General features: G+C 44.0%; 3 protein-coding genes across 8 annotated transcripts in view; all 3 read right to left on the reverse strand.

Annotated features, from left to right (window-relative positions):
* The window catches only part of LOC125299232 (SUN domain-containing ossification factor-like), a 20,158-nt gene extending 3,233 nt beyond the window's left edge, over positions 1–16,925 (reverse strand). For 2 of the 4 annotated variants that reach the window (XM_048250432.1, XM_048250425.1), the window contains exons 1-20: positions 16,695–16,925; positions 13,485–13,605; positions 13,069–13,194; positions 12,186–12,442; positions 11,915–12,028; positions 11,622–11,745; positions 11,182–11,299; positions 10,630–10,754; positions 9,710–9,777; positions 9,225–9,332; positions 8,998–9,103; positions 8,741–8,761; positions 8,110–8,165; positions 5,855–5,940; positions 5,665–5,730; positions 5,466–5,534; positions 5,051–5,135; positions 3,184–4,512; positions 2,684–2,771; positions 1,827–1,931 (exon numbers count right to left, since the gene is read on the reverse strand). In XM_048250432.1, coding sequence (XP_048106389.1) covers positions 1,827–1,931; positions 2,684–2,771; positions 3,184–4,512; positions 5,051–5,135; positions 5,466–5,534; positions 5,665–5,730; positions 5,855–5,940; positions 8,110–8,165; positions 8,741–8,761; positions 8,998–9,103; positions 9,225–9,332; positions 9,710–9,777; positions 10,630–10,754; positions 11,182–11,299; positions 11,622–11,745; positions 11,915–12,028; positions 12,186–12,442; positions 13,069–13,194; positions 13,485–13,605; positions 16,695–16,831 — 3,309 coding nt within the window. In that variant the 5' untranslated portion in view covers positions 16,832–16,925. The remainder of the gene's footprint in view (positions 1–1,826; positions 1,932–2,683; positions 2,772–3,183; positions 4,513–5,050; positions 5,136–5,465; positions 5,535–5,664; positions 5,731–5,854; positions 5,941–8,109; positions 8,166–8,740; positions 8,762–8,997; positions 9,104–9,224; positions 9,333–9,709; positions 9,778–10,629; positions 10,755–11,181; positions 11,300–11,621; positions 11,746–11,914; positions 12,029–12,185; positions 12,443–13,068; positions 13,195–13,484; positions 13,606–16,694) is intronic. The other 2 variants (XM_048250448.1, XM_048250440.1) reach the window with 2 other exon arrangements.
* Positions 16,926–18,346: 1,421 nt separating this feature from the next.
* On the reverse strand, positions 18,347–20,534 carry LOC125294111. Its single transcript, XM_048242488.1, has 2 exons — positions 20,294–20,534; positions 18,347–20,262 (listed from the first exon to the last, which is right to left on the reverse strand). Exons 1-2 carry the CDS (start codon positions 20,532–20,534, stop codon positions 19,547–19,549), a joined length of 957 nt encoding a protein of 318 aa, XP_048098445.1. The 3' UTR covers positions 18,347–19,546.
* The window catches only part of dnm3b (dynamin 3b), a 20,276-nt gene continuing 11,122 nt past the window's right edge, over positions 18,347–27,500 (reverse strand). For 2 of the 3 annotated variants that reach the window (XM_048242460.1, XM_048242468.1), the window contains 6 exons: positions 24,201–24,310; positions 23,618–23,729; positions 23,354–23,524; positions 22,401–22,639; positions 21,780–21,956; positions 18,347–20,745 (listed from right to left, as the gene is read on the reverse strand). In XM_048242460.1, coding sequence (XP_048098417.1) covers positions 20,706–20,745; positions 21,780–21,956; positions 22,401–22,639; positions 23,354–23,524; positions 23,618–23,729; positions 24,201–24,310 — 849 coding nt within the window. In that variant the 3' untranslated portion in view covers positions 18,347–20,705. Of the gene's footprint in view, positions 20,746–21,775; positions 21,957–22,400; positions 22,640–23,353; positions 23,525–23,617; positions 23,730–24,200; positions 24,311–27,500 lie in introns of those variants that run through there. The other variant, XM_048242476.1, reaches the window with a different exon arrangement.

Raw genomic sequence — 27,500 nt, forward strand, 5'->3', positions numbered from 1 at the left:
CATCCTCATTGTGACATCAACAACTACTTTCAAGTTACACTCGCTCCAGTCCTATCCTGTGTGGTGTGGTGTGAGTCCTATCCTGTGTGGTGTGGAGTGAGTCCTATCCTGTGTGGTGTGGAGTGAGTCCTATCCTGTGTGGAGTGTAGTGTTAATTTAGTCCAGGGCAGAGACAAGAGGAAATATGTTAGATCAACGACCTTTTTTTTCATGACTAAGGCGAGACGATGGCGAGGGCGGCAGTAATGTCCTGAAACACTGACTAAGACTATCTTAAGATGAATTATTGTTGACGAAAAAAGCGAGAGACTAAAATGTTTTTGCATGAAATAAGAACTAAGATAAAATCTCTCTTCATTTTAAGTCTACAAAATGAGAAGACAGAATATCTAGCTGTTATGTTTTCAAAATATTCCGAATGAGTTCATCACGCAACAGCTTTCCTGTAGGCTAGTCTACGTGCTGTTGCTGCAACCTGTGGCTGCAACCGCGAAACTACATGGAACAAGAACACTGGAGATTTCTGCCAGAGTTACCAACTAACTACCTAAGCTTTATGCCACAATGCTACATACCCAGAAGTTGAAGCTTCTCTCATACAAATTAACATCCACCAGAATGTCCATACGAAAATGTTCATCATGTAATGTCAACTATTTAACTAGTTAGACTGATGATGCAAAGTTTGCTAGCAAGTAAGCTAATATGGAAAGTTAAGCTAGCAAGTTAGCTATGGCTAAGATGGAGAGTCTGTTTGGGGAATGTGTTGTGTTTGAGCATATATCGCCATCTAGCGAAGACGGAGTAAAACATTAATACTTTGGTCTCGACAGTGTTTCTCAAACTTTTTTCCGTTTCAGGACCACTTAACTAACCCTAGCTAAAAAAAAAAAAAAAAAAAAGATTAGACCTACTTCAACAGTAGCCTATAATTAGTCTACACAATAGGCCTACTCACTGAACCACCTTGCTTATTGTCTTTGCACTTTGCTTATTGTGTGGATTCATACTGTATGATTTAAACTGGCATATCTTACATATTACACAGTGTTGCAGAACTGTTTTACATACAAGTTGGTTCAATATTGCAAACAACTCATCTATATTATATTTTACCCGCGTCTGCTCACGGACCACTTGAGATAGCTTATGACCACCAGTGATTCCCAGACCACACTTTGAGAAACACTGGTCTACTTAATATGACAGTGATCCAGTCAAATCTTTTACTGTCTATGGTCAAATCCCAGCCGAGGCTATAACTGTAGCTCGACTTACCTGTGCATGTAAACATACTGACTGACAAAAAAATCAGAATGAGTAATTATAACAGGCGAGGTAGCCCTGTGGACACACAATATTGTTGGAAAATTGAGATGTGTGAAACACTATTTGACTCAAATGGTAATCAGAAATAATTTGTTATAAAAAAGACTAAAATGTGTTGACTAAAACTGACTAAGACTAAGATACCTTTAGTTTTCTTATGGCTAAAACTAGACTAAAATGTGAGACTTTTAGTTGACTAAAACTTGACTAACAAAATGATATTTGAATGACTAAATATGACAAAGACTAAAAAGGACATTTCGTCACAAGACTAAGACTAAGACTAAATTAAAAATTGGTGACAAAATTAACACTAGTGGAGTGGAGTCCTATCCTGTGTGGTGTGGAGTGAGTCCTATCCTGTGTGGTGTGGAGTGAGTCCTATCCTGTGTGGAGTGGAGTGAGTCCTATCCTGTGTGGTGTGGAGTGAGTCCTATCCTGTGTGGTGTGGAGTCCTATCCTGTGTGGTGTGGAGTGGTGGGAGCAGAAGTGGGCACCTCTGTCTGCAGCTGGCTGATTCTGACAGACAGGTTGAGCACCAGCTCAGTGACGTTCTCCAGCTGGCCCTGGAGGGTCAGGATGGACTCCGTCTGCTTCTGGTCCTGAGGACACACACACGGACACACACACACACACTAGTATCAACAGACTGATCCAAACCAATCCTAAATGAACCGTGCAAGAGGCTGTAAGTTAACTGCCTCACTAAACTGATGAAACAAATCAAATATTTGACAGTACTCTGCTCTAGCCCTCTGCTGGTCTGCCTCTGTCACTGCATATTTTTGTTTTGGCCCACCATGTGCCTTTTTGCCACGCCCCTACTTCCTGTCTTTGTTCTCTTTCCCGCCATTTTTTGTGCTCACCTGTTTCTCATTTGCTTGTACTACCTGCCCTATTTATACCCTGCCCTACTGGTGCCTCATTGTTAGAATGTCTTTCTCCGTGTGGTGATGTGCCCTAGTGCTTTGGCCTGTCTCAGTTTGTAAGTTTCCCATTTTGTTTGGTAGTTTTTCCTGAACCTACTTTTGAATTTTGAGTCTGCCTGTTTTTTTTAATCTGCCTGTTTTGGACTCTGACTACGATCCAGCCTCTTGAACTTTGCTTTTTTGGACTTTCTTTGCCTGGATGTTGGATTAACTGCCAATTAAATTTTCCTAATATCTGTTTTTTCTGCTGTTTGAAGAACTTTTTGGTTAAATTGTTTGAACTGCCTTATTGGCCTGTGGCTCTCCACAAACTGTTCCCCCTGTCTGCAAATAAATCTGTGAACAGCATCTGCACTTGGGTCCAGTCTCTGAATCTGACCATATTTTGGGGTGAAACTGCTAAAAGTATTTCTCATGTGACGCACCTGCTCATCAGCGACCTTGGAGGTGTTCTGGAGCTTGATGATGGTCTTGTTGAAAGCCTTCTGCATTTCTTCCATTTGCTTACGATACCTGGACAGCAGATGATTTTGTGAAATCAGGGAAAACAGATAACCGCTTGGACTTGCAATTGCTGGGATCGTTTTTCTTATGCAGTAGGAGCATTTAGTCTATATTTGTTATACATTTTGGTATACTAAGATTAGAGAGCGAGAGTGTCAGATGAGAATCAGAATTTTGACCATTTTAAAGAATTACTCAAAGATTGTTCCTTATTCCTCAATGTGAAATAAATAGCTTTAGTGGTGTGTTGACAAAACAAGACATTTGAGGATATCATCTGATCCATTCTTTTTCACCATTTCTGACAAATTGTATAAACTAACGGATAAATTGTGAAAATAACTGCTAAGTTATTTCGACAATAAAAATGTCATTGTATAAATGTGTATTGCAGCCCAGGTGTGAGAACAGGCAGATGTACCTCTGGCTAAGCTGCTCCAGGTAGCGGCCGCTGAGAGACATGTTCATCTCCAAGGCTTTGATACGGTTGTTGAGCCGCATGAACACAGACTCCTTCTGGCCAGAGCCGTGCCCCTGGCCACTGCCCCCGCCGGCCACTTCTGTGGCATTCACCATCTCCGAGAGCATCTCCAGCGAGGAGGAGGGAGTACCAGAGACCGGCAGCTGGCCCATGCCGGCCGACCCCCCCAGCATCGCCTCCTCCAAGAGGTCCTCCAGCCTGGGCTCTCCGGTGGCCACCAGCCCATCCGAGGCCTCCGTGGAGGGGGGTGAGGGTGGGAGCTCCTCTGGGACCCCCGGGGGGTGGTCCTCGGGGCCTGGGTGGGAAGGTGGCTCTGTGCTGGCGGAGGGCTGTGCTGGTAGGGAGGCAGCCTGCTCCAATACATCACCGCTGGGGGCAGGAGAGGAAACTTTTGGCTCTGCACCAGGCTGGTCCACCTCTGCAGGCCCCATGGTCGTGTCCTCTCCGGAGCTAACGTCCTCTTGGACAGTGGTGGTGGCGGAGAGGGATGAGGAGGCGGTGGACGAGGGCGCAGGGGTCCTCCTCCTGTGGACCTCCGTCTCCTCGCTGCCCTCAGCTCGGGTGTCCGAGACCGAAGACTCACTCAGATCTATGGCGGGGGTGGCTTTGTGAGAGGGCGGGTCGGAGGAGAAGGCTTCGGAGAGCGACGGGGCCAGGCTGGGCGCAAGACCCAGCGGGTCAACCACGGGCTGAACCACAGGGACAGTCGGAGGCTGTTCAGGAGGGGATGACTCCTCAATGGGGGAAGAGGAAAGGTCTTTAGTGGGCTTGGAGTCCTCCTGCAGGCTGGGAGAGGTGGGGGAGACACTCTGCTGCTCAGAAGAAGATGATGATGATGATGTGGAGGCATCCGAGAGTCGCTCAGTGGTCCTCTTGCGCAACCTCCGCAGGGCCAACAATGCCGAGCACTGCTTCAGGAGATGCTCCTGCAGGGAGGCCAAACAGCAGGAGGAGGAGGATGGATACTCTTCACAGTAGATGGAGCTCTCTTGCAAACGTGCGTCTGTGTGCTCCCAAGATGTGGCTTCCCTCAGCACCCCACTGTCTTCGCTGTCTGTACCTGGACCTCCTGACGGGTCAAGGTCGTCTGCGGGCAGCAAGATGACGATCGGGTTGACCTCAGAGGGGGCTGGCGTGGATATGACCGGAGTGGAGGGCTGAAGGGCTGCGGTCTCCTCTGGTGTGAGGGCCTCTTCTGTGGGGGTCTCTTGTGTGGAGGTTGTGGGAAGCTCTTTCATGCCTGTTTCACTGACCTCAGTGGTCTCAATTCTGAGTGGGGAGTAAAATTAGAAAAGCAGAGACCATCAACAGTTTTCTTTTCTGCATAATCCTGTATATGAGCTCACATTCACATGACCGTGGATATCAAACCCTCTAAAAGGCACATTCTCAGCGTTTACAGGGCAAAAGAAAAGTTTTTTTTTTTATCATTCCTATAAAGTTCCTATAAAGGTAGAATATGCACTGAGAAATGAGATTTCTCAGAAATGAGCAGAATTTAAACAATACTACTGCAATTCCTGTATCAAACCATGTCCATTGCTGCAGAAAACCCGTAGCCCAATGACATACCCGCAGCTACTGAATGATATGCTGCTCTGTAGCTGGAAAAACCATCAACACCAACATTCCATTGCTCTGAACTATCAAAAAATGTTTACGGCGGTTAAGTTACATCATGCCACACGGTCTCTTCAGCTGCCGAATGTGAAGTCGGTTGGGCAAAACTGTATGAAGATACATGCGAACACACAGACATGCAAAGAGAGACTTTCAAGGAATGAACAGGTAAACATAAAGCTCTTACTGAGGAGAGGAGGATGCAGTAGTAGGGGAGATCTGGGCAGCTGGAGCTGAACCAGACTCGTTCACAGCTGATGCAGTGCCATTACCTGAAACAACAAAGAAATCCGTCACTTCCATCTTATTGTTCATCTTTCAGTCTCATTCATTTTCACATTCTGGTTTGTTTTGTTACTAGGATTTCCTCACATCCTGCCCAATCAGAGGAGGAGAGTTGAGGCCGTCCTTGGGCTATTCATCACAGGACACTGAGCTTGGGCTGGCTCACGGCTTTGAAGACAAACTGCTGTCTCCTTGCACATTCATCATTCTTCAATACTGACTAAGCAGTCTGTTGCACACATTTATGTTAGGGACTTCGTTTAGGAAACACCATAGACATTCGTTATTGGCATTTTTAACGTAACAACGATCAATACCATCTCTTCCGTCTGGGCTGCCTCCTAGCACTTTGTCTGCGATATTGTTGACCATGTTCAGGATGGCATCTGTGGGGAAGAGGAAGACATTTCCCATATTACATTCCTCGTTAAAAAACTCCCGGTTTCACAAGGAAAAAGCCCTTACAGGAAATGTCTACATCTAACTTGCAACATGTTGTCATTGTGAAGAGCTTACCCTTTGCAGATCCAATAATGTTATTAGATGATTTAGCCTCTGATGGCACATACCCAGGAGGGTAATCTGTAGAGAGAAGAGTGACAATCTATGTAGTTAGCGGCCATCACAAAAGGTCTACAAACACGGACACACACACACACAAACACACGTCAGTGGCCTTTATTGTACTCAGTGGTTTAGTACCTACCCTCATCATCATCCACGATGTCGGTTCTCTCTAAAGGATCCGAAATCTCATCCTCATATTCCTCCACCATGCTGGTGCCAAATACCCTAAAAGAGAATTGAGTGGTTCAGTCAACAGTTATTTACTTCATCGCTCAGTCTATTCCAACTCAGTAACTCGTCCATCGAGAATAAGCTTTATCTAGGGGGGTCCTGTAGTTTTGACTAAGTGTAAACTTAAACGCATTTACACAAACCATTGAAATGTACAATATGAAGATATGAAATGAGGTGATTTAAAGCAACACCAAAGCACTTTTCCTCTGTCACACGCATACTATTTGTTTATCAGGCAACGGCTTGGCAAATAACGTTGTCCACAGACAAGGTAGAGTATGTTGCATGATTTTATGAAAGTATGATGTATTGGGACATCAGAAGCAAGTCAAATTTGTAGTTTCTTATGTCTAATTCCATCGAACTACAGATCCGCTACCCGATCTGGCAAACTTACATTGTGTGGTGTGATTATAGCCAATAGAGGGCCGCAAAGCAAATGCAGAAGTGCCGTTCACCCAGTTACGAGTTCATGAACCACTGAAACGATTTTGGAAACATTATTTTAAGGTACAAAAAACTCTTTGGTGTTGCTTTAAAAAGGTAAACGAGGATGGAAACGGAGTTGAAAACTATGGTCTACTGTAGCAGTAATTAGGGACTTGGCCACCAGGGGGCACACTGCATCAGACAGACACGTTCACACAGAGTTTAGTATTGCTTATCTCACAGACGACTGTGTCGCACTGACAAGCAGATACTGAGCACTACTGCTACCAGTATCAACTAATCAGTTATGGACACACCCAGTTACAGTATACACCAATGCTTTGTTTCAAAAGACAGACAAATAATAACAACATGCTCATCTAAAGTAATTCAATATGTTACACAATCTACTGCATTTATTACAATATTAATGATACCCACGTCAGTGGGCACTGAACAACACAACATGATTCCGTGATTTCACCATCTTCATTGTTGGTATGTATGTATATATGTAATGTCATACAGGAAAACATCAATAGTAAGAGGGTTGAAAAGAAGGTGTGCTGGTCTTGAGAACACCATGTTCTGAACCGTGAGTACCCCTTCAGCCCACACCAACAGGCCATTTGTTTGGATAGAAAAGAGGCGTTGCCTTCTGCATGCTGGAATAATGTACCATGTAAAAGCTCAGTGTGTTCCCCCCGTGTTCATGGGGACATGACAAGGACTGAGTGTGCAAGCACAAACTGGGATCAGTAATTAAAAAGCCACCTTGCACTCGGTGAATACAGTTTTAGATGTTCCTACTATTGTCCAAGCTAGCCATCAACCTAGATGCGGGTACATGTTGAAGTACTTGCAAAGAACAGACCTACATTACAATGAGACATCCTCCTATGAGCTTAGGATGAGGAGTAGGGTTGCAAAATTCCGGGAATTTTCAAAGTTGGAAACTTTCCATGGAAATTAACGGGAATATCCGGAAATTAACTGGAATTAATGGGAATAATTTAATATGGCAAGTTAGTCTATAACGGGACTTAAATGTAGTGGACAAAACTCCATCTTGCAGCATTTTAGTTAAAACAACCTGATTTAATGCAATTTCGGTCAAATTTCTACCCTGCACATAGGTCAATACCATGCACACAGCAATCAGCAGAGGCTACTAGACATAAAGGAAACCTATGGTGTGTTCATGTGCATTGAGAAAATAAATTCCCAGTGAAAACATCATCTCATGTGGGAATAACTGGTGTGAAACTGGGGGAAGTTTGCAAACAGAGTTGCCCAGTTATGGGCTTGTCGTCACTTTTGTCCTCATTCAAATGGGTGTACGTCATTTTGCATAAACTGTAATGGGACGATTAATCTGTCTGATTAAGCTATACAATTTATATATAATTTACATAATCTATAAGGTTTGGTTGGGGTGGTATGTTGTGTCATTATATTTTTATTTGTTTTACCATTTTCTGATAGTCAGTCAATGTTCCAACCAATTGGATTTTGTTGTTGAGTGGCATGGTGTATTTTGGGCAGTTCAGAGTGGTTTCTGTGTTGCTATCTTAGCACGCTAGTAAACCATAGGCAGAGAATGGGATTCCCGCTAGCATGGTAGCTAGCTTTGTATGCTAAGATAAACGAAAATACGAACAATATGAGAGAGAAATAAGAGAGAAGAGAGAGAGAGAGAGAGAGAGAGAGAAAGAGCAAATGAGTGAGTACCTGATGAGGCTGAGAGGACAGAAGTGCTCCGAGCCAAAGTGAGAGAGCAGCTCCACCTACGGATGACCAGACACACACGCAAACGCACGCACGCACACACACACACACACACACACACACACAAACTCATCAGGAAACATAAAGGACATACTCTATGCTACATGCAGAACACAAAGAGCAAAGCTTCAATCAGTGAATGTGATCAAAGAACAGGTTTAGCAAATTAATGGACTGCATTATGCAGTCCAGTTTATTTTATGGCAAAGCTAGTCATTTGAATTGTGTCCACCTACTGCAGCAAAAACAAATTTACAGTCAACAATATTTCTCCGTGCAGGGAGAGTTTGATCTTAAGCTGGATTTATTTAGCCTGGCGCATTTGCAGAAGTTAATTTTAAACAGCGAGCTCACACACACCCATACAGTCCACACCAGGCAAACTATCATAAAGGAAAACAATATATATTTTCCTAGTTAGCATCACAGTTTAGCAATGTTATCTATTATATTGCTACGGTGCTAGCCATCAAAATGGTAGTGACTAAATTTAATCAGCCTAACACTAAGCATTAGCCGCCAACGCTATCCACCCCCATACATCTGTGAACATCTGAGAGAGAAGATGGCTAACCTTTATGTACTTGGTGAACATCTGAAGCAGGAAAAAACATAGGAGAGAATAAGTTGTTAAAAGTGGTGAACATGTTTGAGCACATTAGGCCCGAGTGCATATGACTGTCTCAAGCAACCGTTCTTTTCAACAAATGTTGGTTAGGTTAGGCAAATTCGCAGTCGACCTCTGAGGGGAGTCCAGTTTCAGTCCCATCAGAAAACCAAGGATGGGATACAAGTACTGAGAACAGGGCTGTGCCACTATCAAAGCTGTACCTTGACATATTTGGCAAAGAGATGTTCATCCAGTGGAAAGCTCTGGATTGTGCGTTCATCATGGCCATGGAATGTACCCAGCTTGACCCACTTATTCGTTGGGTACCTGAAAAAAACAAAAAAAACAGCAATTTTGTTTTTACGGAGGACGAAGAGCTCCTACATTTTTTTTTAATGAATTCATCATCTATAATGTGATCCAAGGGTCAACATAAAGCAAGCCAGACCTGTCACTGATGGACACCAGGAAGTCCTTGGGTGTGGAGGAGAAGAGTTCAAAGTTGGCAATGTCAAGTTTCTTCACCTGAATGGGCTCACAGAGCTCAATAACAAACCTGTAGAACAGAGGGAGAGAAAAAGAGAGGTGTGCTGTGCTGGGCTGGGCCGGCTAAGAGAAGAGCCACTTCACTGGCAAGGCCCAATGGAACAGCTTTCTACTCTGATACCTATTTCTGTCTCCCGTTTCATGTCCTTGACTTTAACAGTACGAGTCAGTAGGCCCAGGCTGAGAAGTACTACAATACAGCATAATCACTCATGTCTTTCCCCTTATAACTTCAACCATTATACATACATACACTGTACATAGATATACAAATACTTAGCGATGGTAATGTCTATGGCAATGACCATTATCCAACCGCATTTGTGGCACTAGTAACAAGACTTTGTAACAGATTTTGTAATAATTCTTATCTTTCTGTGTCATTACCAGATCTTGTTGCTGCAGGGATTCAGCATGTACAGGTCCATGTTCTCCATTAGAATGGCAGAGGTGCTCTGAGAAGCAAAAACAAGCATGGTTAAAGGAAAATTCCGTTTTTTAGCACTTTGAGTCCCTTTTCTGGTTTGTTTTGGATGAACTATAGTGGTGGAAACCGACATTTTGACGATTGGTCCTGTCTCGATTTTTCTGACTCGTTTTGAATCGCCTTTGACTGCTCTGAGTGGCTGCCAACAGGCAGTAGGCTACTCAAACATGTCCTAAAACAACCCTTAACGTTCATTTTTAAAACTGCAACTCACCGAGTGGTTAGTGGTGTTCGTTGATTATTAAAAGCAAATATATCGGCGCAATGTATGATTTCCAGCCGTCTTATTTGCTAGGCCTATTGTGGAACTATTTATTCAGACACCTCACAACTGCGTATAAACTTCCGCTCAATATTTGAACCTGAAGCATAGACGGTGGCGCAGTAATATCAATGTGCAATGAGTCTTCCAACAGAAATCAATGGGATTTTACAAAATGCCAAATAAAACACGACAGAAACTGTATTTCGCTAACGCTACTTGTTTTGGAACATCAACGAACACCACTAACTACTCGGTGAGTTGCACAGTTTTGAAAACGAACGTTAAGGGTTGTTTTAGGACATGTTTGAGTAGCCTACTACAGTATGCCTGTTGGCAACCACTCTGAGTAGTCAAAGGCGATTCAAAACGAGTCAGAAAGGTCGAGACAGGACCAATTGTCAAAATTTCAGTGTCCACCACTCTAGTTCATCCAAAACAAACCAGAAAAAGGACCCCAAGTGCTAAATACCGGAATTTTCCTTTAAGCATTTTACCTTCATCTCTATTCAAAAAAACGAATAGCTCTTAAATCATTGCTTATTGTGGTCTCCACACCTTGGCTTCAGGGTTTGCTGATAAAATCTTGGCCCCACATTCTACCGATGCGTAGTTGTTCAAGTTATTTTGGACCTTCTTTGCCACGTGTGTTGCCCCATTAGAGGATGTGTGTGTGGTCTGACCTGGGAGGGAAAAAGTACAGCGTAACAAAAGAGCTATAGGTGAGACACTAGAAAATGCTATTTTTTATTTGTGCAGTATGTTTAAAATATGTTATGGCTCTCAAAGTACTCTACATAAAGCTATAAGGGCAAACAGAGAAAAGGGTGGCCAGGCAAAACCTCTTTCCAAAAAATAATTTGTAAACATAACCTAGCTCAAGTACAAAAAAATACATCAATAATTGAAGACCAGAGCTGTTACTGCCAAACACCAGTAAATAAAGACTGTCAGCAGCATTGTAACATTATGGTTACATAACCTGCATGCTGGACACAGAGGAGGGCCTGGGAGAAGGCACACAGTTAACTACTTCATGGTGGATACAATCTGCAAAACCCCAAGCACTGAAGAGACTTGAATGACAAGGCACAGTCAACACTCCCTCACTTTTCTCTATCTCTACTTCCATCATCTTCTTCTTCCACTCATCAAAAGTGGGGATGTCCTCCGGGTCCTTGGTTGCTGCCGAAGAGTCCACTTCCTTGGCAATCTGTCCGCCCATGCCCTGCAAATATTCACATGCATCTCGAGGTTATGAACACATTTTGGTACAGTAATTTCCTGTGCATTAGCCACATTGTGAATAAAGCGCAAGACAGTGTTTTATGTAAGTTAAAAAAAAAAAACCCATTAATATCATAATAACTGCCTCCATGTATGAGCACACACACACACACACACACACACAAACACACACACACACACACACACACACACACACACACACACAGTGCAAAAACTTTATCAACCATAATATAATCCTGCTTTCTTCAGAATCAGTCTCCCGGAGAAGAGCTACACATTCCATGGCTATCCGTGCTGCTAACCTTGTCTTTCTGCAGGTGGGAGGAGGTGTTGCTGCCCTGGCCCGATTGCACGGCTGAGGCATCCACCTTGGTACTGGTCCCCTTCCCTCCTCCTGGTGTACTGGTGTTCTCCAGCACTGGAAGACTGGAGACAGATGGAGTAGCAGTGGGAGTGAGAGAGAATAAACACAACAGCAAGGCAAGCCAGTAAGGCAAGGTTAAGCATTGTGTACAAAGGCAAGGCAAGGCAAGGCAAGGCGTACAACAGCAAGGCAAGGCAGGAACCAGGGGAGGAGAGAGAGAGGGGAACTCACTCTGTCAACACATCACTATAAGAGGGTCTTTCTATTGCCTCACAGTCAGTTGGGGGAGAGTCTGTGCTGGACACTGGAGGAGTGGAGGGGTCAGCCACTAAGGACTCTATGGCACTGAGTGAGGAAAAGAAACATCAGGGAAGATGAACACACATGCAAACACACACACACACACAGCTTAAGTTTGGCATACCTTTTGAAGGAGGGTTGCCTTAGGGTAATCTCTGGTTCAAGCATGCAAAGGACACTCGAGAGAGACTTGTGCTCTTACCTATCGGCAGCTGATTCTAATGCGGTAGGAGAGCTGGGAGACGCTTTGCCATCCGGGTTGATGCTGGGAGAGGCAGGCAAGGCCATGGCAGGCTCACTGGTGGCTGTGGAATAATGCTGCTGCTGCTGCTGCTGCTGCTGCTGGTGCTCAGTATGGCCCTGGGGCTCAGGGACAGGAGGCTCCAAGTCCTGCTTGGGGTCAGCCACCACCTCCCACTCCAGCACGGGCTCGTCTGCCCTTACCATCACCTCTGTGGTCTGTGCAGAGGGAGTTCTTAGCTTAGTCTCAGTTAAGAGTGAACTCGACTTCACCTCTCATTGCAAAACATCGTCTTTTTTTAATTGGTAAACAATGCAATGAACACAGTTCAATCAAGGATTTAAATTAGTACATGACACTGAAACCAAAGTCATTTAGTAGCAACATTTCAGTAATGATCAGTAGTGACATACATGCAACATATAACATATATAGATTAAATACAATTATACATACTATGCTTTTATAATATGCCTCATGGCATAACTTGCTATTTTAAATGAATATTCAATGAAATTCCACATCAGTGATAGTGATATGTGTTGTGGCTTTTATACTAAAGCCTTCCTATGTCATCTTTTTAAGAAGTAGGTCAGGCAACCTGAAGGACAGTGCTCAAGGACTGACACCATAATTCTCACTCACCTTCTCAAAGAACTGCAGGTACAGATGAACAGTGCCATGGGGAATAATCAATCATATACACAGCAGGTTTTGTCAGGAATGGTAAATTATATTTCCGTATCTAATGCTTTGTCTGTGACAATGTTCTTATTAAGACCTTTACAGAAAGCAGAGTAAGGCAACAGAGTTAAGACAAAGGACCTGTGCTACTGTGCACTACCTGCTTTAAGTTCCCAGTCTCTGCGTGATCCAGAGTCCATGCTTCCTCCTCCACATGGCCGCCTTCTGTCAGTACGCTGGGTTCAGACGGGCTGACCGTCTCCTGGGCAGTGGACAACTCAACCGTCTGTCCACAGACACACACAAATGACAGAAACACTCAGCATGCTTGTCGCAAGTGATCTAAGCACTCCATATTCCATGGTATACATGGAGCTAAATCTAATTCCATAAAGTATGCATGGTAAACTGTTCCTTGCTATGAGCCTTGTTTGGCAATGTCTTGCTGTCCTGGAAGCCTGTTACACACGATTGAAAAAATAAATAAATGATAAATTCTGTAGTATTAGTACTGTACTACTAGCATGTAGCTAAGATATAGCTGACTATTGAACCAGGCCTGAGTTTGTGGCATACCTGTCCTGTGTCTGCCTGGTCTGAGGGGTCCTGCGGTCTACTGGTGTCCTGTGTGGGTTGGCCCTGGGCCTGGAGGGCTGCCAGCCTCTGCTCAGAACAACACACATGCCCAACAGGGTGCCTGCAAACAGGCACGCCACAGAGGCTGTTATAAAACCATTACATAACAACACTTCCCATAGTGAGAATGGGCAGAGGAGCCAACTGCATGATGGTGGTGATACTATACGAGGCACTGTAGCAAATGGCATGATGATAATTTATTTTTATTTTTTTTTTAGAAATGGTGGGGAAGAACTATGTTCATGTACAGGTACATCAAGTCATAGAAAATGCAAATAATGGTGTAGGCCTATTTGTGAGATAATAAGATACATATAACATATGTAACATTAAAATACTACATTATACATTACTGATTTAAATTCACTGTGAATATCTTCAATGTGACTCGTATTGGCCCCCATTTCTATTGTAAAGTTTAGAACATCAGCACCAACAGAGTCCTACGTAGGGTTACACTACAGTCAGAGGTGTGGTCAGTGGTAAAATATGAATTCGGTGATCACGGTAAGGTGGACTGTGACATGCTAGAAAAAGAAAGGCATTCAGAACATGTTTGATGATGGTGGAGGTGATTGTCCAATGTTTATAACAATACCAGTGGTATAAAATGATTCCTAGAGTGTTGATGAGTGTACATAATTGTGTTGTGTTTATTTAGAAGTCGAAAACTAGTACGCAAACAGATTGCCTTAAAAATCGTGACAACAGCATAACTAGCCCTGCTCAAAGGCAGTGTGCTAACTGATGTGGTATTTTGTGAAGCTAGTGTGCTAACTGATGTGGTATTTTGGTGATATTTGTCCACTGATTTCATAAAGGTGTAAACACTGTTTGAGAAGAAAAACAACATGAAAATCTGCATGTATATCTTTAGGAGTGAGCTAAATGTGTGTGTAAGGAGAGCACAGTAGCCCTCATAAGACTAAACCATAGATGCTTAACACATCCCTCCATGCTGGTCATGCTGTCTTTCCCCAGGCCAACACCAGTACAGTACTATTACCTGTAGATGTGTAATGTGATGTCCTACAGGCTATGCTCCGAATCACAAATATTCAATAATTAGCCTAAGCTTCTTAACTTCAGACTAATGAAAGGCATTTGAATGTTCACTGTTTCTGTACTACAGCCTTTGCCAAAGGCGAGAAGAGAGCAACCGTCACACCATATCATTCTGTCGGATACCATTCTGAGGGTAGACAGTGCCCTATGAATGGTGGGGAGTTTTCCAGTGGTGTAATATCAGACTGAGGGCAAGCCAAAATCACGCTACGGGCAGTCAGGTCAGGTGAAAGGACTGCCAGAGAATGGGACAACTCAATGTCACAGCTGTCTCTTCTCAAACGCCATGCCACTCACAAGGGCGTGCAAAATTAACAGGTCAAAAATAGCCACAATGATTAGGACACTTTCCCACTGTTTCATGTGCCAAGGAATAAAAACGAGGATATGTTGTAACTGAAAAAGGGAGAGCTTCTTGATGAAGGCTTGACAGTGTTGATATAGGTCAATATGACGTCACAGATCTTGATTCATTTTATCACCATTATTGTACTGGTGTCTTAAGATGTAGCAAAAAGATGGACCTAGAGAACAAAATTCAAAGGGCTTGCCAACATGGCTCAGACAATGTGTCACCATGGGAGCTACAGTAATTAATTCAGTCCCAAATGAACATTACACACCACTACTAAAAATATGAGTCATATCTAGGACAGGTAATCCCAGGACAGGTGCTCCGAGTACAAGGTTCACATCACGTCAAACCGGATGTCATATGCCTTATGCTGCATTACAGCAGGATGCCAGGAAGTCAGACACGAGCAGACTGGCTTGATAGGACAGGAATTTGTAGTTTACAATGACAACACTGAACTGACAGAAGACATCAATTCGGCGTACTAGATCACTCTAATGAAGAAGAACTATTTGGAGATGCACAACACTAGTTAACCTTTGGTGAGGGAGCGGTGCTTACGATAAACCAAATCAACAACAGGTCAGCTGAGAGTGGGATTGGGTATCTCACAACTGTAGTGTGTCTTTGTGCCGCACAAAGTGTTTAGTTTCAAGATTATGGAATTATGGTAGCTACATTAACATTAATAATGAAATACAATATATCAGCACTGTCGCTGGCCAAAGTTACTGTTTTCAACAGATGACTCTCAAGAGAAGAAAGGACGCATCATGCAACGTTATGGGCAATAGGGACACCAGAGTGTTGAAGCGGTCCGTAATCAAGGATCTTTGGGGATACATCATGACAACCTCAGAGCAGGGAATCTATTTTATTTAAGATAAGGAAGTGTTAAGGGTACGTCCCACGACTTAAACACACACACACACACACACACACACACACACACACACACACATCTAACTTTCCGCTTGGGATGGGGCCTCATCAAATCAGGCATAGCACTGTCCTACAAGTTATCCTGGTTGGCTAGTTTCGAAATTACTGACATTGCTAGTCACAAAACAGAGACCTAATTGACATTTAACATTATTTCCGATCAGCTATGAAAGCTTCCTAAACAAAAAGTGACACGTCGGGACAACAAAATCCGATGAATTCGTGGATAGCTAGCGGTGAATGTCATTAATCAGGGATTCCTAACACCCATAAACTGACACGCTTGTGGTTGTTGTTGGCATCAAAGCTGTCAGCCACGTCGCATTGTAAACACCAACCAACGTAGATGCTAAGCCAAGTCTGCTAGCATAAGTCATCGTTAGCTATCATATTCTGACATAGCGTTAGCAATGTAATTCCATCTTCCTACCAAACTTCCCTTAACTATGGTCTAAATGTATCTCAATATTCATATTCTACCAGGGTCTCTACCATTTACAAATAATTGCCTGGCAGGCTACACAAGCCCCAATTTCAACTTTAACGTAGTTTACAACAACGTAACACCTGCCATATTTATACTTGTAGCGTTGTTAGCTTCCGCAGCTAACTTGCTAGCTTCGATACTACGTATTCGCCAACAGAAACCCAAGGTTCAGGTCGTCCAACAATTTGGACCTTGAATAATGATCTAAATCAAACAACTACTCGCCTACTTTCTAATTAATAAGACAAACACATAAACCGTTATGCAGTAGATACCCATCTCTGATTAGTTGACTTACCAGCATAGTACTGCAACAACGATCGCACATATCACTACAGTCCAGCGCTTCATTATCTTATGGTGACCAACATCCTTTCGGTTTAAGCACAGTTGTTCTTGACCTGCCGTTTTTTCGTTAAGAACGAATATGTACATTCAGTTGATACAATTCCACTTCTACTAAGTCACCCAGTTGGTCAGGAGTAGCTGTCATGTACTGTGTGCTCAGCGGTTCCCTCCTGTGTTCAAGTTGTTGAAGTCCGCAAGCGGCTAGCTACTTCCTGCAGCCGTCCAATGAGAGGGCAGGGATACTGTTACGCAGTTTGAACGAAGCAACTGTGCGCTTGTAGCTAGTGGAAATGCAACAAAGATCCTTGATTACTCTAACCCTCTCTGAATGCAATATATCGCGAAGCCCTTATTTAGCATAGGCCTACCGTCTGTAGTGGAGACACTATGTTTCAATGGTAAAAAATAATTAAGGCATATTCCCATAGATGACTCTTTACATTATATATTCTGTAAAATAACCCTATGCAAAAAAAAAACGAGCAGGTGCGATGAGGAAATAGACCTACCTAAAACGTTCAACATTTCACATCTGCATTATTTAACAGATCATTTGGATCTGTTACAAAGTTAGCATAAACCCCTAAAACCTTAGCTTAGTATCTTACCTTAAGTTGCTGGCTCCCTCTACTGGACATGGGCTGTTCATGCTGTGCTTTTTCTATCATGTCTGTCTGTTCTTGCGGTGCCTCCGTGATAGCAGAAAATTCCCCATGATTTGAATATAGTTACATCCCTCTCCCTATGCTACAGACCTTTTATTTATTTTCTTATTTCATCACACGTCAAAACACACACACACACACACACACACACACACATGACTTTCTCCAACTTTTGCACATCTCCATAGAACTTTTATTTATTATTTTTTATTTCTCCTCCATCTATCTACCCATGTCCTTGATTGCCTAGCCTTTCTGCCCAACCCCCACTTACATCATCACTGTCATCACCTCACATATACAGCACACTGCTTGCTACAGTAAGCCTCCTCTACATACTTGCTGCACACTGCCCCCCCCCCCCTCCCTACATACACAGCACATTGTCTTCAGGATCTTCTCCAACACACATCCTCTACATACTTACAGCACACTGCCCCCACCTACCCACATACACACACACACACACACACAGTCACTGCTCCACTCCCCTCCCGCCCACACACACACATCTTCACTGTCATCACTCACATATATCATACATAGTACTCTGCTTGCAATAGTAAGTCCCTTCACCATACTTACAGCACACTGCCCCCCAAAACACAGCACATTGTCTCATGAGGAAGCTTCTCCAACACACATATTGCACACTGCCCTCTCCCCACATACACAGCACACTATCCCATCTCCCTTGTCATCCCCCCAACAAACACACCAAGACCCCTGGCAGTTGGGTTAGCCCCTTGAGCCGTGGATCTGCCCAAGGTTTCTTCCTTAGTAAGGGAGTTATTCCTTGCCCCTGTTGCTAATTAAACTAATTAAACACTAGTTTAAGGACACTAGTTGATGGAAGGAAATGTTAATTGGGCACAAATTAAATTACAGCGGATAATCAGTAAGGACTAGCCTACATCAAAAGAATCAAACACATTGGTGAGTGAGGACAGATTTATTGGAGATCAAGAGAGATACAGAAAGTATGTAACCACTGGTACAGCTCCCAAATAAATACATTTACAAAGGGGAGTTAAATGTGTTCTGCTGCAGACAATAATATTTTGATACGTATGTGTGTTACACTGTCTATGTAATATTCTATTGCATATTATATTCATTTTCATACTATTAGCTTTGGCAATACAGATGTGTTACCCATGCCAGTAAAGCAAATCGACTCTCAAGTCAGAGTAAAAGACAAATACTGTTTACAGACAGTGAGCGCAAGATAGAGGATTTATGAGCACACCCTTGTGGAATGAATAAATTACCTATTTGGCAATGTCTATATTTGGCAGAACACCACTTCACTAGAGGACAGACCCACAGAAACAAGACTTTACACTGGGCACTTAATAGCAAAACTAACTTCTGCTCTGACATGATCACAGGGGTCATCAAGACTGGTGACAGGGAAACAGAGTGTGACAGTTGGTCAGGTCATTACTGCAGATTACATGCTTTAGAGATGGAGGAGGTTGACGTACATACATTTACAACATATTGAATCTCAGAGAGTGTGGCGTGATGGAAATATTGACAGATCATCATTTGCTATCTCTGACGGGTGTCCTCTTCCTACATGATAGCCGACACTGATGCTAGTGGCATTCTGAATTGCCTTCACAAAGGGTGTCACAAAGTCTCTTCTGTCATTGTCTGATACAAATGTCAAGTATCTGGCTGAATAAATAATATATTAAAAGCTATTTTCCCTATAGCTAGCTTATCAACGTTTGTGTTTATCTACTGTGTCACATTTGAACCAATCACACTCTAGTTGCACCAATCACACTACACACTCTAAAGATGAAGAGAGAGAAAAAATTATGATGTTCACTTAACTGGCTTTAAGATAAGTCGCCCTCCCTCTTTGCATGGAGGGCATGCCAGTAATACAGTAATCATGACAAAGACGGATGCCCTTTGCCACAGTTAGATAAGGGTACGTGCTGCCAGAGGTTGCGCGCACAAGCAGACACAGTCAGCATAGTGGGAGTGCACACTTAGGCAGTTGGTTTGTGACAGTAACCCCTGCCAGTGCACTCCTGCCTAGGCCCTGGCCTCCAGACGCAGCCTGGCCATGGCAGTGACAACACAGGCACAGTCACAAACTTTTACTTGGTCAGCGACGGGGTCACGTTTGGAATAGCAACAAAGAGTGGTGCGCGTGCTTGCACGGACACACACACACACACACACACATAATGTATATGCATACATACACACACACATACTGTACATACTGTGCATACATACACACACACAGAGAGTGAGACCATGAAAACAAACACGACACATGGAACCACAACTTCAAACAAGCATGCAAACAAAAATCATACAGGTGCACTGCTTGTCGCACAACACTCTCTGAACATGTATTTAACCACGCAAAGGCCCATACATACACACACACACACACACACACACACACACACACACACACACACACATATATATATATATATATATATATATATATATATACAATTTTTACTATGCATGTGTTGCAGCTTTCCATTTCCTGATTCATATACACACCCCATCCATACAAAAGCAACCACACACACACACACACACACACACACACACACACACACACACACACACACACACACACACACACACTGCACAGCACATCACAACACAGCACAACACACCCACAAACATGCATGATAAGAAGCCTGAAGGTCCCGCTGCATTGGGAACATTCATGATAAATGTCCAATGCTGCATCTCTGCTGAGAATGGCTAGTGGGGAGCAACAGCAACAGTGCCGTATGTGGGAATGTGGTGGAGAGAGAGAGAGAGAGAGAGAGAGAGAGAGAGAGAGAGAGAGAGAGAGAGAGAGAGCGAGGAGAGAGAGAGAGAAAGAGAGAGAGAGAGAGAGAGAGAGAGAGAGAGATGGGTCTGCTGCTGTGAAAAAATCTAAGAACCACACGGTCAGCACGGGCACAGAGATACAACACAAAAACAAGCACCGCTAGAGAGGACACTATCACCAGAGGAGGCAGGGGCGAGAGGACAGCGGGCTGGACAGGAGGGGGTGCAGGAAGAGCAATGGGTCTCGGACGGGACAGCGCAAGGTCGAGAGTGGAGAGCCAGGGAGAAGGGGCTGGAGACATGCAGGGGTTTGCAAGGCTGCATTTAGAGGGAGAGTACTGGGGAGATGGTACCAGCGAAGTGCCAGTCAGATGTTAAGAGTGAAGGGTAGAGGGGTAGAGGAGGAGGGTGGGGTGGGGTGGGGTGGGATGGGGTGCTTCATCCACACTGAAGCGGTCGCCTGAGGTGGCCTTTCATGGGGCCTGCCTTGTTGGGGAAGGAGGGGGACGTCGACTGGGGGATGAGCATGGAAAAGAAATGGGGTGGGAATGACATGGCGATATCATGAAAGGCCAGGAAATTGCAGAGAGGAAAGAGAGAGAAAGAAACACGTTTAGTGAATGTTAGTCACAAAGGAATCAGTACAGCAGAGTTGGTTAAAGGAAGTTAATTGTTTAGAGGTAGGCAAAGATATGTTTGACTAACATATTGACTAGCTGTCCTGTAAAGATTAAAGAGATTCAATTACAGTAATAGGTTAACAGAGAGAATATACACGACAGAGGGAGGGAACATAAAGAAATGGAATCGGAAGGAAAGTGGGAACGTTTGCCTGATATTACGTATGATTCCTTATTAATTAATATGTCGTGGTCTATATGAACTGCCTGTTGCAGTTTAAGTCACAGGGAACTCACAATTAAACTCACAGTTTAACTTTTACAGGGAAGCGCGTAATTGAAACGCTCTGTACGCGACGCGTAAAAATAAACACTAGACTGATCTATTTTTTTTTTACGAACGCGCCGCTAACACGTCTGGTGTAGCTACTTCCACTGATTATAATGAAAGCTAATTGTTGCAGCAGACGCAATGTGAACAGAATGCTTCAGTTAAGCGCCTGGTGTAGCTTCCCTGTTAGGACTATTTGGTGTGACACATAATGCACCAGGGAATGTGCACAAACTAATGTTGATTTAATTACTAGACAAAATAATTTTGCTAATGTCATACAATACGCATAATCTTACATGCAAACACGTCTGGGTTAGTTCACAAGAATTGAATTCCTTTAAGTCAACATGTCCTTTAAGAACATTAAATATGAACTGTAATTTAAAGTAAGCATCTGTAATGTTACTTTAAAAGCACTGCAAATTGCTCAACTATGTTATTTGTTATTTTTGATTGCGCCCCATAGACAGTAAATTAACAAATATTATTATCACCACCTGTTCTCATTGTGTGGTTTCTGTTCCATTCTTAGTGCGCCCTGCTGTTTCAAATTAGAGCCTTTACTGTAATCAGTGTTATGAGGCCTGACTCACCTGGGAATGCTGGGAGGAGCCCGATTGGGGCGGCTGGGGACCTGGGGGGAGTCGGCGCTGTTGTTCAAGGGCCCCAGAGGGCCCGGGCGGCCGGGAGGTGGAGGGGCCCCCCGGCCAGGGGCAGGCCTCTGACCAGACGACATCCGCCTGGGCGCAGTGGGACTGGGTGGGGGGGACCTGCAGGACGAGAGGGAGACGAACGATTGAGCCCAAACTGCAGAGAGGCTGAAAAAGAAGGTACTAGGCCTTCACACATCTCTACTACACTTACTTCATTTGACATCGGATACATCCTTTCAATGTTTTTTTTTTTCAAAATTGCAAGTTTTAAATGTTTTGTAAGTGTTAGAGGTTTTTGCACACAATAAGTGTCATTTTAGCCAGAGTGCTTCTGTTAAGGCATGTGCGTTTGTTTTGTAAATGTGATGTCAGATTTGACAGGGGCATTAAAGCAATTTAGAAAAACTAATCTTTCATGTTCATAACCTTTTGTGTTCATCATCATTTTAATTTTTATCGGTACATGAAAATGCAAGATGCAAATGCAAATACAAACTAATCTATATCAAACCAACTGCAGCACAACAGTGAAACGACACAGACTCCGTCCCTCCGGCGTACCTGCGGGATCCCCCTCCTCCGGCTGCAAGCCAGGAGTTGTCCACTGGAGGGGGCATTGCAGTGGTGATGGTGGTGGTGGAGATGTCTCCGATGATGGTTAGCGCCTCCTTGAGTGCATGGTGGGTTCGGAGCACTTCCTCCCTCCTCTGGGCCAGCTCGGCAGACTCGTCCATCAGCGCGTTCTGGTCCCCGGCAGAGTACAGCTGAGCCAGCAGCTCTGCGTTGATGAAGTCTTTGACCTTCGGCAGGAGGGAGGGAAAGAGGGTGGGAAATGGGAGAGACTTGAGGTGCACTGGCTTCCAGATCTTCACAAAATGTTTTGGTTTTCCAATGCCTTTATTCATTGGCATGAATACATATTTTTCTAGATTTCTTCTTTTTTCATTGGTTTTAATCTATGTTTATCTTTCATGTTTCAACTTCTTTTGACCTGCTTTTCAATTCCTAGCCACATGCTTATTCTGGCTATGACCAGATAACCTACAGAAGTGTGTCAAATAATAATAACGTATATTAAATAAAATATATTTGAATTGGGCTGTTAAAATATGGTTGCCTATACTGTATGATTAGCCTACAGAGGGGGAGAAAAGCAAACAGGGGTAAAGGATACTTTTGTATCCCTTCAAAGGGCCATCAAAAACATAAAAATCAAAACAAAAAAAGTAACTTGTTACTTGAGTACTATTAACAAAGTACTTTTTTTGCTTTTACTTGAGTAGATTTCTCAGATGGGAATATTTACTTTTACTGAAGTAATTTTTGAAGGGAGTAATTGTAAAATTACACGGCTTTGAGGTGTCAATAGATACACCTATGAAACAGACTACAAGGTCTAAGCCCATATGCACAAAGTGGACCATGAGGTTGAGATTTGTTGCAGTGGTACTGAATTAAAGGACTTCCTCATGTCCAAAAGACATCCTCACATCCATTACAGGACGAAAACTCACGTTGTTTATCATCAGAAACATTATACTCTTGGGCATGAGGTCCCGGATGCACTTGTTGACGATGGCCATGTAGGAGTCCACCAGATTACGGATGGTCTCCACCTTCCTCTCCAGCTGTGGGTCCATGGAGAAGTTGTCAGCAGCTCCTTTTTCTCCACTGTCACTCTCCACCTGGCAGGTCACAAACACAACAGGCAAAATATCAGTAAACAGTGTCTTCCTGTGTGAATGGTCTAATAGACTATAGGACAGGCAGATGCTCACAGCAGCTTTTTCTGGGTACACCCCTGCACGCAGAAGAGAAGACTTCCAGCTGTCCACCTCCTCCTGGGTATCGCAAGCCAGCTCCAGGACGCGATTATCCTTAAACACGTTCCTAAGGAGCAAAAGCAGTTAGAGCCAAACAATCTCACTCTGTAGTGACATCTGACATTACATTTTCAAATGTATCAAATGTTTCAATAATTCCATTTCAGGCCTAACATTGTGACTATTGAGGGGGAAACTCCTGAGCATGGAGACGTTCCCCAGTATTTTGTACAAACCCTTCTGGATTTGTTGATTAGAATTAACTCTAGACAGCAAGACAGAGTCAGTGAGTGGAGACATCTGGCTCAGCACAATGGTTGAGTGTAAGCACTAAGCATGGTGCCACTTTTGTTTCAGGGAAACATCTTCATGTCCGCTCTTGGGAGGTTAGAATGTAATGAAGGGCCAAGGGCACAGCCGGTGAAGCAACCCTATGCTTAAACCGAATTCTTCCTTTCACAGCAGCCCAGCCAATTAAACACAGCACAAAGGTCTCGATGGGCAAACAACGCCTTCTGACCCTGGCAGGCGGACTGACCTCTGCTCAGTGTTGAAGATGGAGAATATGTGCTTGCTGGACATGAAGCTCTTCTCCACGTCGCGGACCTTCAGATTGTCCAAGGGCAGCATGTACTTCTTCTCTTTCTCCTAAGAAGTAAAGTGAGGCAGAGAGGCAGCAAGGTCAGCAGATTTTTAGTACTAGAAACTGGCTCATACAATTGGGGATTATAATCACAGCACGGGACACTGGACACCAATACCAATCCCAATCCACTTCCTAATGATGAGAAGCGAGCAGCCATATTATGTGTGCAAAATCCCAGATTCAAAATGGCTAAACCACAATGGTTGCAACTCAAGCAAAATTCTTCCAATAGACGGTGTCCCCCAAAACTTCACTCAAATATGTAAATGGAGGAGGGGTTACAGGGGACATGAGTAAGAGGATGGACAGAATGGAGTAAACAAAATGAGTGGGAGGAAAAAAAGAAACGCATAAAGGGGGCAATGGAATGGGGTGAACAACGTGAACCAAAGGAGGGGGGAAGGGTGGATGGTGCCTGATGGGGGAAAGAGAGGGAGAGCACCCACATGTGGAAGTCATTACCAAACGCCGCGCTGGAGAAAACAGTTGTTTCCCCTCCTCCTTTGGCACAGGGAGGAGGCAGGGGTGTGTGTGTGTGTGTGTGTGTGTGTGTGTGTGTGGGGGGGGGGGGGGAGTCTCAAGGCAAATTCTAGGGCCTCACAGTGGTTAGGAGGTAGGAAAAGACACGACTGAGATACTGTGTACAGTGAAATGACTAAAATAACACCGAGAGCACTCTACTAGGGCCTGATGAATCGGAAAACTGGCATGGCCAGATGTGGTTTCACCACAGTTGAAGGGATAACGTGGGAAGAATACTTGGTGGACATCATGATGATCTGAAGTTTGTGTGCCTCGCATAATATCAATCAATCAATATCTTTCTCTCTCTTTCTCCATCTTACAATCCCTCTTTCTCTCGCTATCCTTTCTTAAATACTTTCCCCTCCATTCCAAAGGGGCCCACTTCCTGTTCTGAATTTTCGCGGGGAGAGAGAGAGAGAGAGAGAGAGAGAGAAAGAGAGAAAGAGAGAGGGAGAGATTAAATGACAGCCTGGCGTTAAGTCTCAACATCTGGTACCGCTTAGCAGCACAAGGGAAGAGAGCAAGGAGGAGAGTCGAAGAGGAGGCGGAGTGAACGAAAGAGCGAGGAGAGAGCGAGGAGAGAGAGAAAGGAGAGAGAGAAAGGAGAGAGAAGGAGAGAGAGAGAAGGAGAGAGAAGGAGCACTAGACATGAAGAGGGAGGAAGAGAAAGAGACGGAAAAGCTGGATGAACAGACTATGGGAGAGAGAAGAAGAACCACCACAAGAGCTCACCAGGAACAGGAGCAAAAAAAAGAGTCAGCGATGGTTGGGAGAGGCGAGGACTGCGTTGGATGGTTGGGAGAGGCGAGGACTGCGTTGGATGGTTGGGAGAGGCGAGGACTGCGTTGGATGGTTGGTGTCCCGGGCCCTAAAAAGCTGCCAGAACCCATATATGGTTTGCGAAGGTCCCTCCCTCTCACCCACTCCATTTCTCTCCCTCTCTTCTCTCTCCCTCTTTTTTGTGATATCCCTTCCTTGAAAGCACGCCCAGATTCCCTGGGTCGTCGGAGTGAATGTGCCACGTCAAGGCTGGATATTCCACTTGGCCTGTTCGGTGACAGGGGGACAGCAACGGGAGCACGACCGCAGGGGAAAAAAAGGGCAAAACAAACAAACAAGGAGAGTACACAAAGGACCAAGACCCGAACCTGGATGGGGGACAGAACTTTCTCCCGAGAGAGAGAGAGAGAGAGAGAGAGAGAGAGAGAGAGAGAGAGAGAGAGAGAGAGAGAGAAAAAAAGTGGAATACTTGCGCCTCACTGAAGTCGAAGGCGAGAGAGAGCGAGACGCGCAGGCGGATTCGAGAAGATCCGAGGCGCTTTCTTCTCAGTGGAAATAGAGTCCACCACCATCACCACACAGCGCCACATGGGACCCGCTTGTAATCGCGCTCCGTCTACCCAGTGTTCAGACTACCTGTTCATGGATATGTTGGTGTACAGTAGTCTGCACATTGGTTAGACTGGGCGAAGGAGAACGTCGCTCCGACTCAGGGTGAAATGGAGGCTGCGGGGCTAAGAGGCTATCACCTTTATCATCTCCTCTATGTCTCTCTCTCCCTCTCTCTCTCTCTCTGTGTCTCGTTCCTTCTTGCTGACGCGTCCTCGAAGCGTCCAGATCACACACAAGAGCTGTGTTTGGTTAAGTGTGGCGCTCTCTCGCTCTCGCCTCGGCTCAGACCCCAGGGAGTTTGAACTGACCGAGGCTCCATTGGAAGTGTGTGAGGCTGAAATAAACATCATCTAATGGTAATCCACAGGCTGAATTAAGGCCAGTGATGCCGCTATGGCTGGATAGCAACTGCAAATAAACACTGCAGGCAGCACATAGCTCAGTCTCTCACACACACACACACACACACACACACACACACACACACACACACACACACACACACACACACACACACCAGAGCGCCCAATAGCTATCAGGTGTCAAAGGAAATGTTGTATGCCGAAGGGAGGGGAAGAATGCCTGTAGATTTTGTGCTCAGTTGTATGAGGGTCTACTCTAGACAGTAACTTTTTAGCTTTTACCTCATTAAGATTTGTATAATTACATAGAGTCAATAAAACAACTCACACACAACAGATGCTCACAAAATAAGCCCCCAGAATAGACAATCAGAGATGCTTGTGTCAAAGGGCCAATTCATATGTGGTCCAGTGACATTTAAGAAATATCTGCTAGTAAAAATAAAACAATGACACAACAACTGAAACACATAAATACTAATTCACAGCCAAAAACGTTGATAACTAATTCGCAGTGGATACACGGCAAAAAAAATCCTTCATGTAATTTGTCAACCAGTCTGCATATTTATCAGGGTACATGCCTTAAGACTTTTGTGTCAATGTGAGATTCTTTCTTCACTATTTGGATAAATGCCCAGTGCCTTGTGCGAGATTTGCCAGTGTTAGCAAGCAAGGCTGCGTAACAGTGCACAATTTCACAGTTATAAGAACCACATTTCATGGTGGAAACTTGTTCCAGTAGCTTACTTATCTGAAAAGGATTCTTTTGTTTTAGTACATAAAATTATATAAACATTTATCTCAATCAATGTGCATAACCACAGTCATCTAATTAAAAGTAACAAGATTCTTTGACCTTGTGAATATAACCTGCATACATGATCTCATATAATACACAAAAGTATGCATC

Source organism: Alosa alosa, chromosome 1 (genome assembly GCF_017589495.1).
Source record: "Alosa alosa isolate M-15738 ecotype Scorff River chromosome 1, AALO_Geno_1.1, whole genome shotgun sequence".
NCBI classification, from domain to species: domain Eukaryota; kingdom Metazoa; phylum Chordata; class Actinopteri; order Clupeiformes; family Clupeidae; genus Alosa; species Alosa alosa.